The 14,867-nt window shown below is 37.9% G+C and overlaps 1 protein-coding gene across 13 annotated transcripts in view; it reads left to right on the top strand.

The window, feature by feature from the left end:
- SYP61 (syntaxin of plants 61) overlaps nucleotides 1-14,867 on the top strand; it is a 35,998-nt gene that overhangs the window by 12,120 nt on the left and 9,011 nt on the right. For 7 of the 13 annotated variants that reach the window (XM_089395463.1, XM_089395459.1, XM_089395458.1 and 4 more), the window contains one exon: nucleotides 828-1,013. In XM_089395463.1, the coding sequence (XP_089251589.1) occupies nucleotides 960-1,013 (54 nt within the window). In that variant the 5' untranslated portion in view covers nucleotides 828-959. The remainder of the gene's footprint in view (nucleotides 1-827; nucleotides 1,014-14,867) is intronic. The other 6 variants (XM_089395467.1, XM_089395466.1, XM_089395465.1 and 3 more) reach the window with 1 other exon arrangement.

Below are 14,867 nucleotides of genomic sequence, written 5' to 3'. Positions count from 1 at the left end.
GCAGATTGTATGATCAGCTTGGGGATATTTTCCAGCTTCTTGATGAACTGGGGTTGATTGATTATAATTCCAACTCTTTTAGTGGTATTAGTACTGTTTGCAAAAGGACAACAGTCTCATCTTGTTGGTTCTTGCTTGAATCTGTGTCCATTTTTGTGTCCATTTTTGGCGATCAAATGCTTGTCCTGCAAATCCACCTCTGGCCCATAAATATTTGTTTCCCATTGGCTTCAGTGGGCCTACTAGCAGTATACCACCTTTCATTGCATAGGATGGTGGCTAGAGTGGAACCTAGCTACAGGCAGAGAGGAGGGGCTTTGGCTTCATCTCAATTCTTCAGCAAAGTAATATTTGTCCGAAGAGAATGTTGGCTGTCAGAGCTCTGCTTCTGCACAAATTTCTCTAAGTAATTTTCAAGTTTGATGATACAATGTCAGACAAGTGGACTGTTTTTTTTAGGAAATTGATCCTTGCATTAATGAATACATTTGCATAAATTTTATTTATTATTTTTAGTCCCTCTATTTAATTTCTATTATCACTAAATTTTTGCATGCTTGAAAATTGTGGAATATGTAACTGTCAGAGCTCTGCTTCTGCACAAATTTTTCTAAGAAATTTTCAAGTTTGATGATACAATGTCAGACAAGTGGACTGTCTTTTTTAGGAAATTGATCCTTGCATTAATGAATACATTTGCATAAATTTTATTTATTATTTTTAGTCCCTCTATTTAATTTCTATTATCACTAAATTTTTGCATGCTTGAAAATTGTGGAATATGTAAATTTTGATAAAGTAATTTTGACAAATTTTATATGTTTCAGCTACTGAACGGACGACATACTTGTAGTCACAAAGTTAATCTTCAAAGGAAGAAGGAAAAACATAATTATTGATTGTTGTTGCTGTTGCTGTTGCTGTTGAAGCTGTGGCTGTACCAAAATAAATACAATAAAATGTCTGCAGCTCAAGATCCATTTTATATAGTCAAGGACGAGATTCAGGATTCTGTAAGTTTTGTATCTTTTTATCAATTTCAATTTCAGCACAGTACTTGTATAACCTTTTTTCCAAAAAATTGTAAATGCTTTATATAAGAAGATAAATTACATTTTGTTCATGCATACTGCATGTTGCAACCATCCAAAAAATGATCTCCAATTTCCAAAGCCTAAAAGTTTCAAAAAGGATGTCCTTTGAAGCCCTCATAAAGCATAATTTCCACATACATTTCAAAATAACCCTAAACTACCAGCGCTAAAGCTATCATCAACTGTCATTAGTTTTTAAACAAGATACCCAGAGGGATAACTAACATAGCATAGAATGCCGTATATAGCCATTATGATACAAAAGTACATGAAATATTTGAAGTGAGATACTGCCCACCTTCCAGGCCAAATAGAGTACTAATATCACCTTGAAGAAGGAAACTGGTGAGTGCAAGAATTTCAAACGCTACGTGACTAATCCTTGTGATCTCAATCAAACAAGTAGATTGCTGAATTTAATTAATGGTGAAATTATATTTTAAACCATAGCATCAATCACACAATAGCTAGACATTAAACAGTGGAAGCATAAAAAGTAATTTTCCTCATACAGGTAATTAGGGCATGTGCTTTCTTGTCTTTGTTTTTCCATATGCCTAGCTCCTTGTCTGATGTAGGTTTGTTAGGTCCACTGTCCTCCTGTCCTTTACTAGTGACATCATCTCCTTCATAGATGTCATCCCACAAATCATTAAAGATGAGATGTGTTTGATTTTTCTGGATCACTATCAATAGTTATCCTTGCTAGTGAGTACCTCACCAAAAATGGAAATGAGAGAAAGCATTTTTGTCAACGAATTGTAGGAATATGGAGAATTTCGAGCCTTCTGCACAAAGTTTCTGAATAATATAGGCTAGATTGTAAGATGTTCAATGTCTAGTCCATTTCTCAGTCATTCATCTACACTAAGCAGATGTTGTCTAGTTTCATCACAATCAATGCATATTATCACCACTATTATTTCTTTTTGTCAATCAAAAAGAGTTTAGTTCATTATAGTTTCTAAGGAAAAACTCTTGAAGTTTGCACATCCATTACTTTTGAGGAGTATGGAGACATCAAACGTAACTTTGATTGAGCAGAATGAGATAACTAAACTAAATACAACAGCAAAGTATTAACAGCCACCTTTACCACTTTTAATATAGACACCGAATATAGGTATTAGAATTCTACATTTCTTCTTCATTCATGTCTTAAACTATAGAATCAAACCCATCATATGGATGTATGGGTCTTGTGTAGAAATAGGAAACATGAATGGAATTTGAAAAGACTTCTGCATGGAACTTCAGATGATCTCCCTTTCAAATCATCATTAGGTATATTGTGTGAAGTTGGGCATATTCTTCACGATATTGATACACTTCACAGAGCAACATGAATGGGCATAGAGAGCGTAGGTGCATCAATAGTTTGACACACCCATAGATTAAGAGTGTAGGGTTCAAATGATGCACCAATAGTTCAAGTGGTGCGGGGTAGAATGAATAACTAGGAATAATTTGAGCTGGGTTGTGGAGTGAGCAGAGGGTTTCTTCCACGTCAAGAGAGAGGAATCAGGTACACAGAGAAGGGAAACAATTGAGTGGAGTAGAGCTATGAGCAGGAGAATGAGAAGAAACATATTTGCCATTCATTGACAAATGACATACTGACAGAGCATGAGCAAAAGGAGGTTGCACAAGTAGAATGTTGAAGAATCACGGAGATAAGAATAAATCCTCAACTTTGATACCACTGTTGATCAGAGGAATAACTCCATAGTTGATTGATTTTATTAATGTGAATCCTACTTAAATACAATAGGGAGATGACCCTTGGGTTTAATCTTCACTTAACTCTTCATATACCTAATTCAACTATTTACAAAATATATACAATTATACAAAATCCTGACAGTTTATGTGTCCAAAAACTGTCAAGTTTCAATTGACTAGGCCATCATAAGGTTTGTTGGGACAAAACCTTACACTCTTTGATTAAAGAAGACAATGGCATATGTGAGGCATGTTTGGTGGGAAAGCAACATCGATTCAAATTTGATAACAACAAAGCCAGAGCAACTCAGGCACCTCAATTAATTCATAGTGATGTTTGTGGCCCCACGAGAACGTAATCTTTTGGAGGTGCTAAATATTTTGTCACATTCATTGATGATTTCTCAAGAAAATTATGGTTGTATTTTTTGAAGAACAAATCTGATGTTTTTGCCACTTCTAAGCAATTCAAATTTCAAAGGTATGGTTGAAAATGAAAGTGGTCATTGCATTAAGATGTTCCAAAGTGATAAAGGAGGTGAGCATGAATCAAATGTTTTCCGTGATTTTATATCATCATTGTATTAAAAAAGTAACATCTATTGCCAAAACACCTCAACAAAATTGCATAGTAGAGAGAAAAAAATAGATCTATTATGTAGATGGCTAGTTGTATTCTAAAAGGGTGTCATCTCAGTGATTAGTTTTGGGCTGAAGTAGTACACATAACAGTGTTTTTATTAAATTGCAGTTCGACAAAGTCATTTTGTGGATAGATCCCCTATGAAGCTTGGTCAGGAAGAAAACTAGAGGTAACTAATCTCAGAGTTTTTGGTTGTTTAGCATATGCGCATATTTTTGATTCAGATAGACATAAGTTGGAGGGTAAGAGTAGAAAATGCATATTATTGGATATGGTACTGAATCAAATGCATATAAGTTATATGATCCAGTAAACAAAAGGGTTGTTATAAGTAGAGATTTCATTTTTGATGAACGACCTCCACATGTCCATACATCTGAATGGAAAGGTGAAGCTTTGCATGGTGATAATAATGAGCATGAGTTCAAAACTCCTGTTACATATAGAAGGTGTAGAAGAGAAGAGGACAGAGAAGTGGAGGAAAACAAAGCAAAGTTGGAAGAACAAGATGGTAATAAAAAAGAACAAGATGGCAGTCAATCTTTGCATGATGATAGTCAATCTCGTAAAGCCCAAAATGGTCCTATAGGGCTCTTCAAGATACAAAGCCAAACAAAATACAACAAGGACATAAAAGAACAAGGTCACAATCACCACATCAGGTAAATCTTGCTTTAATGAGCGAAGTTGTGCATTCTTATGATCCAGTTTCTTTTAATGAAGCAAATTAGAAACAAGAATGGAGAGATGCTATGCAAACCGAATATGATGTTTTCATAAAAAAACAACACTTGGAAGTTAGCTGAATTACCCTCAACTAAGAAACCAATAGGCTGTAAATGGGTTTATCACACAAAATTCAAATCAGATGGTTCCATTGATAAATATAAAGCCAAGTTAGTTGCAAAGGGATATGCACAAAAAAAAAGATATTGATTATGAGGAAATATTTGGTCCTACTGCAAAATTAATAATTACAATGTTGTTAGTGTTGAAAATGTAGAAATTTGAGTTTAATTTGTAGCCCTACTCAATTTTATGTTTTGCATGGTTTAATGCCCAAACCCATCATGAAATACAATACTGATAATTGCATTTACATAAAACATTACAGCTACTCTACCATATTCTTATGCACAGCTAACACAAAAGATAAAATAGCAAGCACACACAATATTAGACACAATGATTTTTGGTCAAATTGACCCCGGAAAAACCACAAGCTTCTTGGGGAAAACTAGTCTTCTAAGGAGGAGATTTATTTGCTTTTGAGGGAAATTATTTACAACAAAATTAACAACAAGAGTACTTATATCTTCCCTTTGAATATGTTGATTAGAGATCCTTCTTTTACACTGAAACTAAGACTGATATTTTCACACAGTCATTCTCCTTCCAGCTAAGAATACAGTCTCTTGACAGCTGCTCACACACAGGGAATCAAGTCTCTTTTTCAGCTACAACACAGGAATTTGAGCTCCTTTTATCAACTGCACTCTTCTGCTTGAAGTCTAGGTCTGTGTCACTGAAGGAACAAACCCTTAACACCCTCAAATTGCTCCCCAAAATTTATGCTGACGGTCCCGAAAATTTGGGGAGAGGACTGACTATCAAACTACTCCATGAAATTTATGCTAACAATTCCGAAAATTTTGGGAGAGGACAGTGACTATCTGTGGGTAGATACACGACCTCCTTAACACTGGAAACCACCCTAAAATTAGCCCAGACCTGTAGCAGCCAACAAATATGCTCTCTGCCTTGATATTCGAGCTCCTCTAAAGTTTGTAACTTGACCCTGGGAGGAAATCAAACTGCTGTAGGCGATTGCTTCTTGCTCTGTTGTAAATCTCCAAAGCTTCTTCTCCTTTCTCAAGCTACTCTCCTCTTCTCAACGTACTCATGAGAATAATGAGCAAATGATAGTCTCTTTTCTCCTTTTGTTTGCTTGGGGGAAAACCCTAGGAATGGATGGTTGATTTAATCTTGAGATCTTAGATTGGAGGGCTAAGATTAATTCCCAAGATTTGGACCCCTCATACATTGGCCCCATCTTTAAGTGGCTTCCTAGTACTTTATAATGTCTTTTCTCCTTGGTCACTTTTTCTCTCATAAAGTGAACTTTAAAATATAAAGTCACTTTAATTTTAAAAAGTGTCACATGTACTTTTTCCTCATAAAGTGATTTTATAACACAAGTCACTTTAATAATAAAGTACAAGGTACATAGTACATTAAAAGTACATTTTCCCCTCATGACTTAATTATAACACCTCAAGTCCACCACAAAAGTTATTAAAGTGTCTTCCTAGGCCTAGAGACCAAAGACCATAGGAAACACTTCCTTGGTACCCTCCTTAATTTTTCAATAGAAAATAGTAGTGAGAAAGGTTCCTTGTTTTGTGCCTCAATCAAAGGTACCACAACGAGATTTTCCTTAGCATGCTCGAGTTCCTATAAGTTAGGATCCAATTCCTATAAGTTATGACGAATTCCTATAATCTAGGATTTGTTCCTAAAAGTTAGGACAAGTTATGAAGTAGTTAACTATTGTGCAAAAGTGGAATGCCGAGTTTATTGTCTTCTAGTGCGAGTTAGTTTGGGAAAAGGACAAGTGACTGAATCTCAAGTTCTAGAATTGAGATGAGACGAGTTGCATGAGTTACTTCAACTTAGTTAACTGATCAATAACAAAATCAATTTCCTAAAATATAATTTGCCACATTTAGCCATTCAAATTGCTTATAAAGAGGAACGAAGGCCACTTTTATTCATTCTCTTGAGCACAAGTTTTGTGTGTGAGCTTGTGAGGGAAAGAACGTGCAAGAGGAGCTTGTGTGAGTTTATGAAGAAGAAAGAATTGCCTTGTCAATGCGCTAGGAAATAGGGGCTAATTCCTAAGAAATAGGAGCAACCCATGTGCTTGGAAATAGGGGATTTGCGCAAGGATTTTGGGCTCATTCAGGCAAGGCAAGAAGGCAAGTAGATCAGGGGTCTTGCAAGGTTTCAAGCTTAGTTCAAGTAGGGAGATCGTTGTATTCTCTATTGAAACTATATTGTATTGTAAGAGGTTTATTGCTCATTCTTCTTTAGTAAGATTCTCAATCAAGCAGAGGGTTTTCCCAGTTGGGTTCTCTAGAAAAATTGTGTTATTGAATTGTGTGATTGTGTATTTAATTATGTTCTTATTCTACTGCGAAATAAGTAGGGAAATTGTGTGTTTGTATGAAAAGAAGCAATATATGGTATATTGATAGCAATATATGGTATATTGATTCAAGAGCTTCCATCCGCATGACTGGGAACAAGAGGAGTTTTAGCCACTTGAAGGAGAAGGACATGGCAGTTTCAGATTGAGCTAGGAGATGATGGCATGTATGCAGCTAGAGGAGTTGGTACTGTTAATTTATAGAGGGAGTTAGGTAATCCTCTTCATCTGAGAGATGTTCTCTATATTCCAGGATTGAGGCAGAATCTTGTTTCATTAGCTACCCTTGAGGACAAGGGATATGATATCATCTTCAATAAAGGTAAGGTGTACCTCCAACTCTTAGCTTCTGGATGTAAGAAGCAGATAGGTGTGAGGGCGAAGAATCTCTACAAGTTGTAGGTAGAGATAGGTGCAACCTTGAGCAGCAAGGCAGGGAGAGCTCAAAGTAGAGAAGTGGTGGTTGAGCGAGAGCAAGATAGAGCCCTCAAGATGGAGACTTAGTCAGTGTCTTAATTTGAGTCTAAGCTAGTTGGCAGTTGGGCTGATCAACATGATGATGAGGAGCATATCCAAGGGAGAGTGGAGGCAACCACTCGGACAGAGACTCCCAATATAGGGAGAGTTCGAGCCAAGTGGGCAGAGGTTTTGGGTAAGAAAGATCAAAAGAGAGTTGAATCTTCTAGTATCACTTCTAGCTAGAGGAAGCAACGATAGAAGTACGTAGGGTACATCGCTCTTATGATTGAAATGATGGACTCGTAGAACGTGGTGGGAAAGAACAAGTCTTTAGATCAAGTTCCATAGAAGAAAGTAGGGAAATCTTCTAGTTTAGAGGGAGCAGCTGCCGCAACAGAGAATGTGGTAGTGTTGGACACAGATCTAGGTGGACGAGGTTCTTCTAGAAGCACCTTCCTCTCTAAGAGGAGTGTTGAAAATAGCAGTGAGAAAGGTTCCTTTATTTGTGCCTTAATCAAAGGGACCACAATGAGTTTCTCCTTAGCATGCTTGAGTTCCTATAAGTTAGGAACCAATTCTTATAAGTTAGGAGCTAATTCGTATAAGTTAGGATGAATTCCATTTAGGATTTGTTCTTAAAAGTTAGGACGAGTTATGAAGAAGTTAACTATTGTGCAAAAGTGGAAGGTTGAGTTTATTGTCTTCTAGTGCGAGTTAATTTGGGAAAAGGACAAGTGATTGAATCTCAAGTTCTAGAATTGAGATGAGACAAGTTGCATGAGTTAATTCAACTGAGTGAGCTGATCAATCACAAAATCAATTTCCTAAAATATAATGTGCCAATTTAGCCATTCGAAGTGATTATAAGGAGGAACAAAGGCACAATTATATTCATTCTCTCGAGCACAAGTTTTGTGTGTGAGCTTGTGAGGGAAAGAACGTGCAAGATGAGCTTGTGCGAGTTTTTGAAGAAGAAATAATTGCCTTGGGAATGCGCTACGAAATATGGGCTAATTCCTAAGAAATAAGAGTAGCCCATGTGCTAGGAAATAAGGGCTTATTTCCTAGGATTTGCGCAACGATTTCAGGCTTATTCAGGCAAGGCAAGAAGGCAATTAGATCAGGGGACTTGCATGGGTTTCAAGTTTAGTTCAAGCAAGGAGATCATTGTATTCTCTATTGAAACTATATTGTATTGTAAGAGATATATTGCTCGTTCTTCAGTAAGATTCTCAATCAAGTAAAGGCTTTTCCCAGATGGGTTCCCTAGAAAAATTGTGTTGTTGAATTGTGTGATTTTGTATTTAATTTTGTTATTATTTCGCTTCAAAATAAGTAGAGAAATTCTATGTCTATATGAAAAGAAACTAGTTTTCAAGTTGTTCATATTAGTAGTTGCATAATTTTGTGCATTTTCTACAGTTAGCTCTTGCATCACAATTTGAATGGTAGGTACACTAGATGGATGTTAAAAAGTGTGTTCTTGAATGGAGATTTACACCAAGAGATATATATGGAGCAAGCCTAAAGTATTTTTAGTTGAAGGAAATGAAAACTTAGTATTTAAGTTGGTGAAGGCCTTGTATGGACTATAAAACAAGTCCTTGACCATGTTATGAAAAGATTAACAAGGATCTTAAATCAAGAAGTTTCGAAAGAAGTGATTCTGACCCCAACTTATATATCAAAGAAAAAGGTGAAGAAATTATATTTATGATTGTATATGTTGGTGACTTGATAATTATAGGTAATAGTAACGATTTGATATAGGAAGAAAAATATGGCCTTTGCAAATCATTTGATATGATTGACTTGGGATTGTTACATCATTGCTTGAGTATTGAAATTTGGCAACAACCACATACGATTTTTATTTCAGAGTCAAAGTATGTTTCAAAAGTGTTCTAAAAATTTAGAATGCAAGATTGGTAATCCAAGCAAAACTCTGATGGGGGTAAATTTAAACCTTTGGAAAGATGATGAATTTGAGGTAGTGATTGAATTGCTTTACTGTCAACTTGTTAGAGGATTAATTTATCTTACTAAAACCAAACCATGCATAACTTTTGCAGTTGGAAGGTTATCAAGATTTTAAATTGTTCTAGGTAAACAAATTTAAATGCAACAAAAATAATACTGCGATACATCAAATGTACCTTACAACTTGGTATTCCATTGGAAAAAAATGATAACTTCATGTTGAAAGGTTTTTCAGACGCATATTGGGCAATTGATACAAATAACAAGAAATCTACAACAGGTTATGCTTTCTCTTGATAGTGCAGTAATTTCATGTTCAAGTAAAAAGCAACCTTCAGTAGCACTTTCAACAACAAAAGCAAAATACAAAGCAACAGTTGGAGTGACTTATGAAGCAATATGGTTATGAAGGATTTTAAGTGACTTGAAGCGTCCACAAATGCAACATCCAACTTTATGCTATGACAATCAAAGCACCATTAAGATGACAAAGAATTGAATTTATCATCTGAAAACAAAATATGTTGAAATTCAACATCATTATATCAGAGAACAGGTGCAGAATAAAGAATTAGGGCTGATTTATTGCAGGTCCCAAGATCAAGTAGCCAACATCTTCACCAAGGCACTCAGTGGAGAGAAGCTTGAAATTTTTTGAGAAATTTTAGGGGTTTTGGAAAATGCAATTATCTTTAAGAGGGGGTGTTAGATATTGTAATGATGATTTTATAATACTAATAATAAAGTTGTAAAAAAATAAATAACTTATGTTTCATATGTAGTTATTGATTAGGTGAATAGTTATGAATTAGGTGTCATATTTCTAGCAAAAATAATAAAATCTCCTATATATATATTTTTTTTCGAAGAAACACCTGTAATTTTATTCATCATAAGAGGAAGAACAAAATTACATTTTGCATATGCTGAGAGCATTGTAGTGGATTCGCCTCACGACAATGAGTTGAAGAGAAAAAAAACTATAAAAAAATTATAGAAATAAACATACAAAGTTAAGCGTGATAATAATCACTTCCCTTTTTTTACCTTTCTTTTTTTGCACTTTCTTCCATTCTGTTAATTTTCTTTGAAACTCTGCAACTACTTAGTGAATTACTGAAAACAAGGCAACTAAATACTAAAACCAAATTTACTTTCACCAAGATATAGAGTTTCTTAACAATTCATGAGCAGCGGAAAAACACCAAAGATAAAAACACAATCACACAAATTGACACGTTTGTTTACCCTTGAAACCCAAAAGGGAAAACTTGCTTTCTTTGTTGTGGTATTTTATTGATTGTTCTTGAGCAATTGATCTATTACAAAGCAATCTGTCTCTGAGAAAGCGTTTTGCTTCTTCTCACTAATCTCAACTGATACAATTGATCTCGACCTGCCTTGATCACTGCTTGATCTCGACCCTCTAGCACACAATTGATCCCCGGCTGAACTAGCCAGACTCGCCTTGCAAATCCCTGATCCTGCTCCTTGATTTTTGTGCACTAGTAGCCCCTATTTCCATGTGCACTACTTACCTATTTCTTAGTGTACAAGAGGCTCCTAAATCCTTGCGCAAATCTACCCCTATTTCCTAGTGCACAAGTCCATATTTTCTCACGCACTTGAGGCTCCTATTCTCTTGTGCACTTGTGACTTCCTATTCCTTAGGACACAAGCTCTCAATTCTGCATACACACAACTAAAGAATAATCTCACAAACTTGTGATTTCTTGTGCCTTTGTCCTCCTCTTTATAGACCCAATTTGAGCATGCAAGGAGACCCAATTCAAATTTAGAAGTTCGAGTTGGTACTCTTTCTCTCTCCAATCAACACTTGGAGTCTTAACTCGTTCTTCCTTCAATCAAGACTGAAGACTAACTCACTCTAATTGAACTTGTAACTGCCACCTTGTTCTGTAGTCAAACTGATGAAGACTCCACTTAACTGAAGCTCCAACTCTACGCATGCCATCTTGATGATCATTCCAGTAAATTGGAAAATAAACTCATCCTAACTAAACTCTACCTCATGAGCCTACACTCATGCTAGAGAAAGACAAATTGAGATCTTCATTAGCTAAGGCACAAGCTAGAAGACCTTTACTCGCTACATTTTCAACACTCCTTAGTGAGGAAGGCACTTCTGGAAGAACCTCTTCCACTTGGATCTGTCTCCAACACCACGTTATCTGCTGCTGTAGTTGCTCCATCTGAACTAGAAGACTTCCTTGCTCTTGTTGCAGAATATGATCTGAAGACCTGTTCCTTCCAAACATGCTCCTAGGATCTTGATCCTGAGCATCTAACAATGTCATATCATACCAATTGAGGCTCTTGGCAGTACCTGAAGTATCACTCTTCCTTGCCTCTTGCTCCCTCCTCAACAATTGACACTGTTCTTGTATCCAAGACGCTGGCCTTGTACTTGTCCACACTTCCATATGCTCCATGATTCACCTTGTACACCCATCGTGAGCATACAACTGATTTGCCCTTTGGGCGTGTTACAATCTCCAACACATCGTTCTTCATGATGGAGGAATATTCCTCCACAATGGCATCTTGCCAAACTTACTGAGAGGCTGCATCCTCATATCAAGAAGGCTCTGTGTCTATCAAGTCAGTGATCATTGCCATATACCTTGTGTACCTCTGTGGCTACTTGCTCTGCTTGAGCATAGAGCTAGGAGTCGCAACTCGCTCTAGGGCCTCCTGATTTTCCCACTTGGCTCTCCTCCTCCCTGTGTTGGGAGTCACTGTCTGAGTGGCTGACTCCACACATCCTAGTCTCTAATCTTCTGCTGACTCCTAATCATGCTGCTGTGCGACTCTCTTGCCACCTAGATAAGACTCAATATGTGATATTGGCTAAGGCTCTTGCTTGGGAGCGAGTGGCTCCTCCTCAGGTACTTTAACTTGCTCTCGCTCTAAGGACTTCCTTAGAGCTCCACTCTCCTCAAACCTCAGGTCTCTCCTCTATGCATTTCCTACCTTCATGCTCAATGCTGCGCCTGTCTCAACCTGCAACCTGTACAAATTCTTCATCCTCACACCTATCTGCTTCATACATCTAGAAGCTAAGTGCTTATGGAAAGCCTTACCTCTATTGAAGATGACATCATAACCCTTATCCTCTAGGGTAGCCACTGAAACAAGGTTCTTCTTGAATCCTGGAACATAGAGGACATTTTTGAGATGAAGAGAGCTACTTAACTCCCTCTCAAAACTTACAGTACCAACTCCCTTGGTTGCGTACTTGCCATCATCTCCTAGCTCAATGTGAAACTGCGTGTCCTTCTCTTTTAGGTGGTTGGAATTTTCCTTGTTCCCGACCATATGGAAGGATGCTCTTGAATCTATGTACCATACATTGCTGCATGTTGAGCTTGCCATACAAGCCATCAATGAGAAATCTTTCTTGAATTGAGAAGAAAACGCATCTCCTCAGTTGATGCAGCCACGTGATCCTTACTGGACTCCTTTCGATTAGGATACTTAGTGGCATAGTGTTTAAACTCATGGCAATGGAAGCACTTGATCTTGCTCAACTCCTTCTCGCCCTTCTGCCTGGACTCAACCTCTCCTTGGCCCTTCTTGCCGTTGGCTTTGCGACCTTTGCCTGCCAAGGCAAAGTTCTCCTCGTCCTTTGTCACAACTGATCTCCTAGTTCTCGTCCCTCTCCAAATTTCTTCTTGAACGTAGTCACTCCATAGCCTTTCCCAATTGGGAATATTCTCTCTGCCACGTACTACATCCTGGAAATTCTCCCAAGGCTTATGAAGTCCTAGAAACGCAAGACTCATAATGTCATTGTTTGCTATAGTCTCACCCACTCTAGCTAGGTCATCTTAAACCTAGGTGAACTTGGAAAGGTATGTAATGATGGGCTCTCCTTTGATCATCTGGATATTTCTTAGCTTATTCTTCAGAGCAAGCTTCATGGCATCACTGGAACCCTGATACAAATCTAAGATGGCTTTCCACATTTCATATGCTCTCTTCTTCCCATGGAGATGAGGGATAATATGGTCTTTGACCCCCTCAAGAATGATCCTCCTAGCCTTGGTGTCATTCTTGTTATTCTGGATCAACTATTGGGCATCTTGAGGTGGGACTATTTGACTCTTCACAAATTCTAGCACTTCATTATCTTCCAATGCCACTGAGATCCGCTCCTTTCATGAGCAGAAATTCGAGGCTTCCTCTAAACAGAGATCTGCCCTCAACCCTTAGAACGACATCCTGCGATCCAAAAAACTGATCTTCAAAACTCTAGCGCAAGACTTATTGAATTATCTACGCTCTCTACTTGATCAATTTGGTGCTGGTTTTTATGTTGATCTTTGCTCAAACACCATGCTAATTTTCTTTGAAACTTTGCAACTACTTAGTGAATTACTGAAAACAAGGCAACTAAACACCGAAACCAAATTTACTTTCACCAAGATACAAAGTTTCTTAACAATTGGAAAACACTAGAGATAAAAGCACAATCACACAAATTGACATGTTTGTTTACCCAAGAAACCCAAATTGGAAAACCTGCTTTCTTTGTTGTGGTATTTTATTGATTGTTCTTGACCAATTGATCTATTACAAAGCAATCTGGCTTTGAGAAAGCGCTCCGCTTCCTCTCACTAATCTTAGCTGATACAATTGATCTCTGCCTGCCTTGATCATTGCTTGATCTTGGCCCTCTAGCACACAACTAAGGGCCAAACCCTCAATTTTGCTGAACGACCGTGACTTGCCCTACAAATCCACGATCTTGCTCCTTGATCTTTGTAATATTCCTAACTAGCCATGGCTAATTGGAATATTCGATTTTGCTCAATTTTGCCTTCTATAGTTATTTATAAATAAAAAGGTGAGGAAAAGGGGACTTAACTCACTTTTTGAATAGAGTCACTCCCTAGTAGCACAACGCTGTAACTTAAAAGGGGAGCCAAGGGGGCCAAAGGACCACGTAGAGAAGGGGGCCCATGTAGACACTTGGAGGGACTGCGCAGATGGAGAGGAGCACGTGGCAAGAGAGAGGCTATGTTGTAGGAGGTGGGCCTTAGGGTTTTGAGAGAGGCCAATGCTATAAAGGAGAGAGGAGCCTCCTCATTTTGGCAATCGATTATGTTGCATTTGAGCTAGTCACTTCGACTTAGAGCACGCTGACTGTTTATCCTGTCTGCAACACTGTTTAGTGCATCGAGTGTCTCCGTTCAGAGATCTCACCCTTAGCCCTGAGGGACTTCGAGTGCTTGCTCGGGTAAGGTAGTTTCATCAGTCTTTTGCAGGAGGATCGATCTTTGGAGTTGAGGAGGAGTTGAGCATTTTGATGACTGCGCAGTCTTGAGAGAGGAGGACGCAGTCTCTTTTGGTAGGAGCTCCGGATTGGGTTTATGCAGAGGATTTGAGCTTGGAGATTGAGCAAGGGATCAACCCTTACATATTGGAGGATTTTGGCAGAGTCTCGGGCAGAGTCTTGGAGGATTCTCTTCAGTGGCAGCGCAGAGCCTTGAGGGATAACGTAGATCCTCAAGGGGGTGATTTTCGGGGGTCAATTATTTTACGAAAGCTTTCTAGGCTTTTCTGGGTCTATTGAGCAGAGGTTGATTCCAGAGTTTCAACATTTTTTGAAGAGGGGAATAGCCCCAAATCCTCACTTGATTCCAGTAGTAGCAGCAGCACAACAGTTCTCCGGCAGCTGGGACGCAGTTCAGAGAGAGGCCATTTCCTTACCACTCTGAGTGTATTTCTTCACTTG

Source organism: Pinus tabuliformis, chromosome 1_2 (genome assembly GCF_031772625.1).
Source record: "Pinus tabuliformis cultivar Carrire ecotype Pingquan chromosome 1_2, CPIR1, whole genome shotgun sequence".
Lineage (NCBI taxonomy): Eukaryota > Viridiplantae > Streptophyta > Pinopsida > Pinales > Pinaceae > Pinus > Pinus tabuliformis.
Note: the sequence above shows the minus strand (reverse complement) of the source record. Positions and strands in the feature narration are given on the sequence as shown.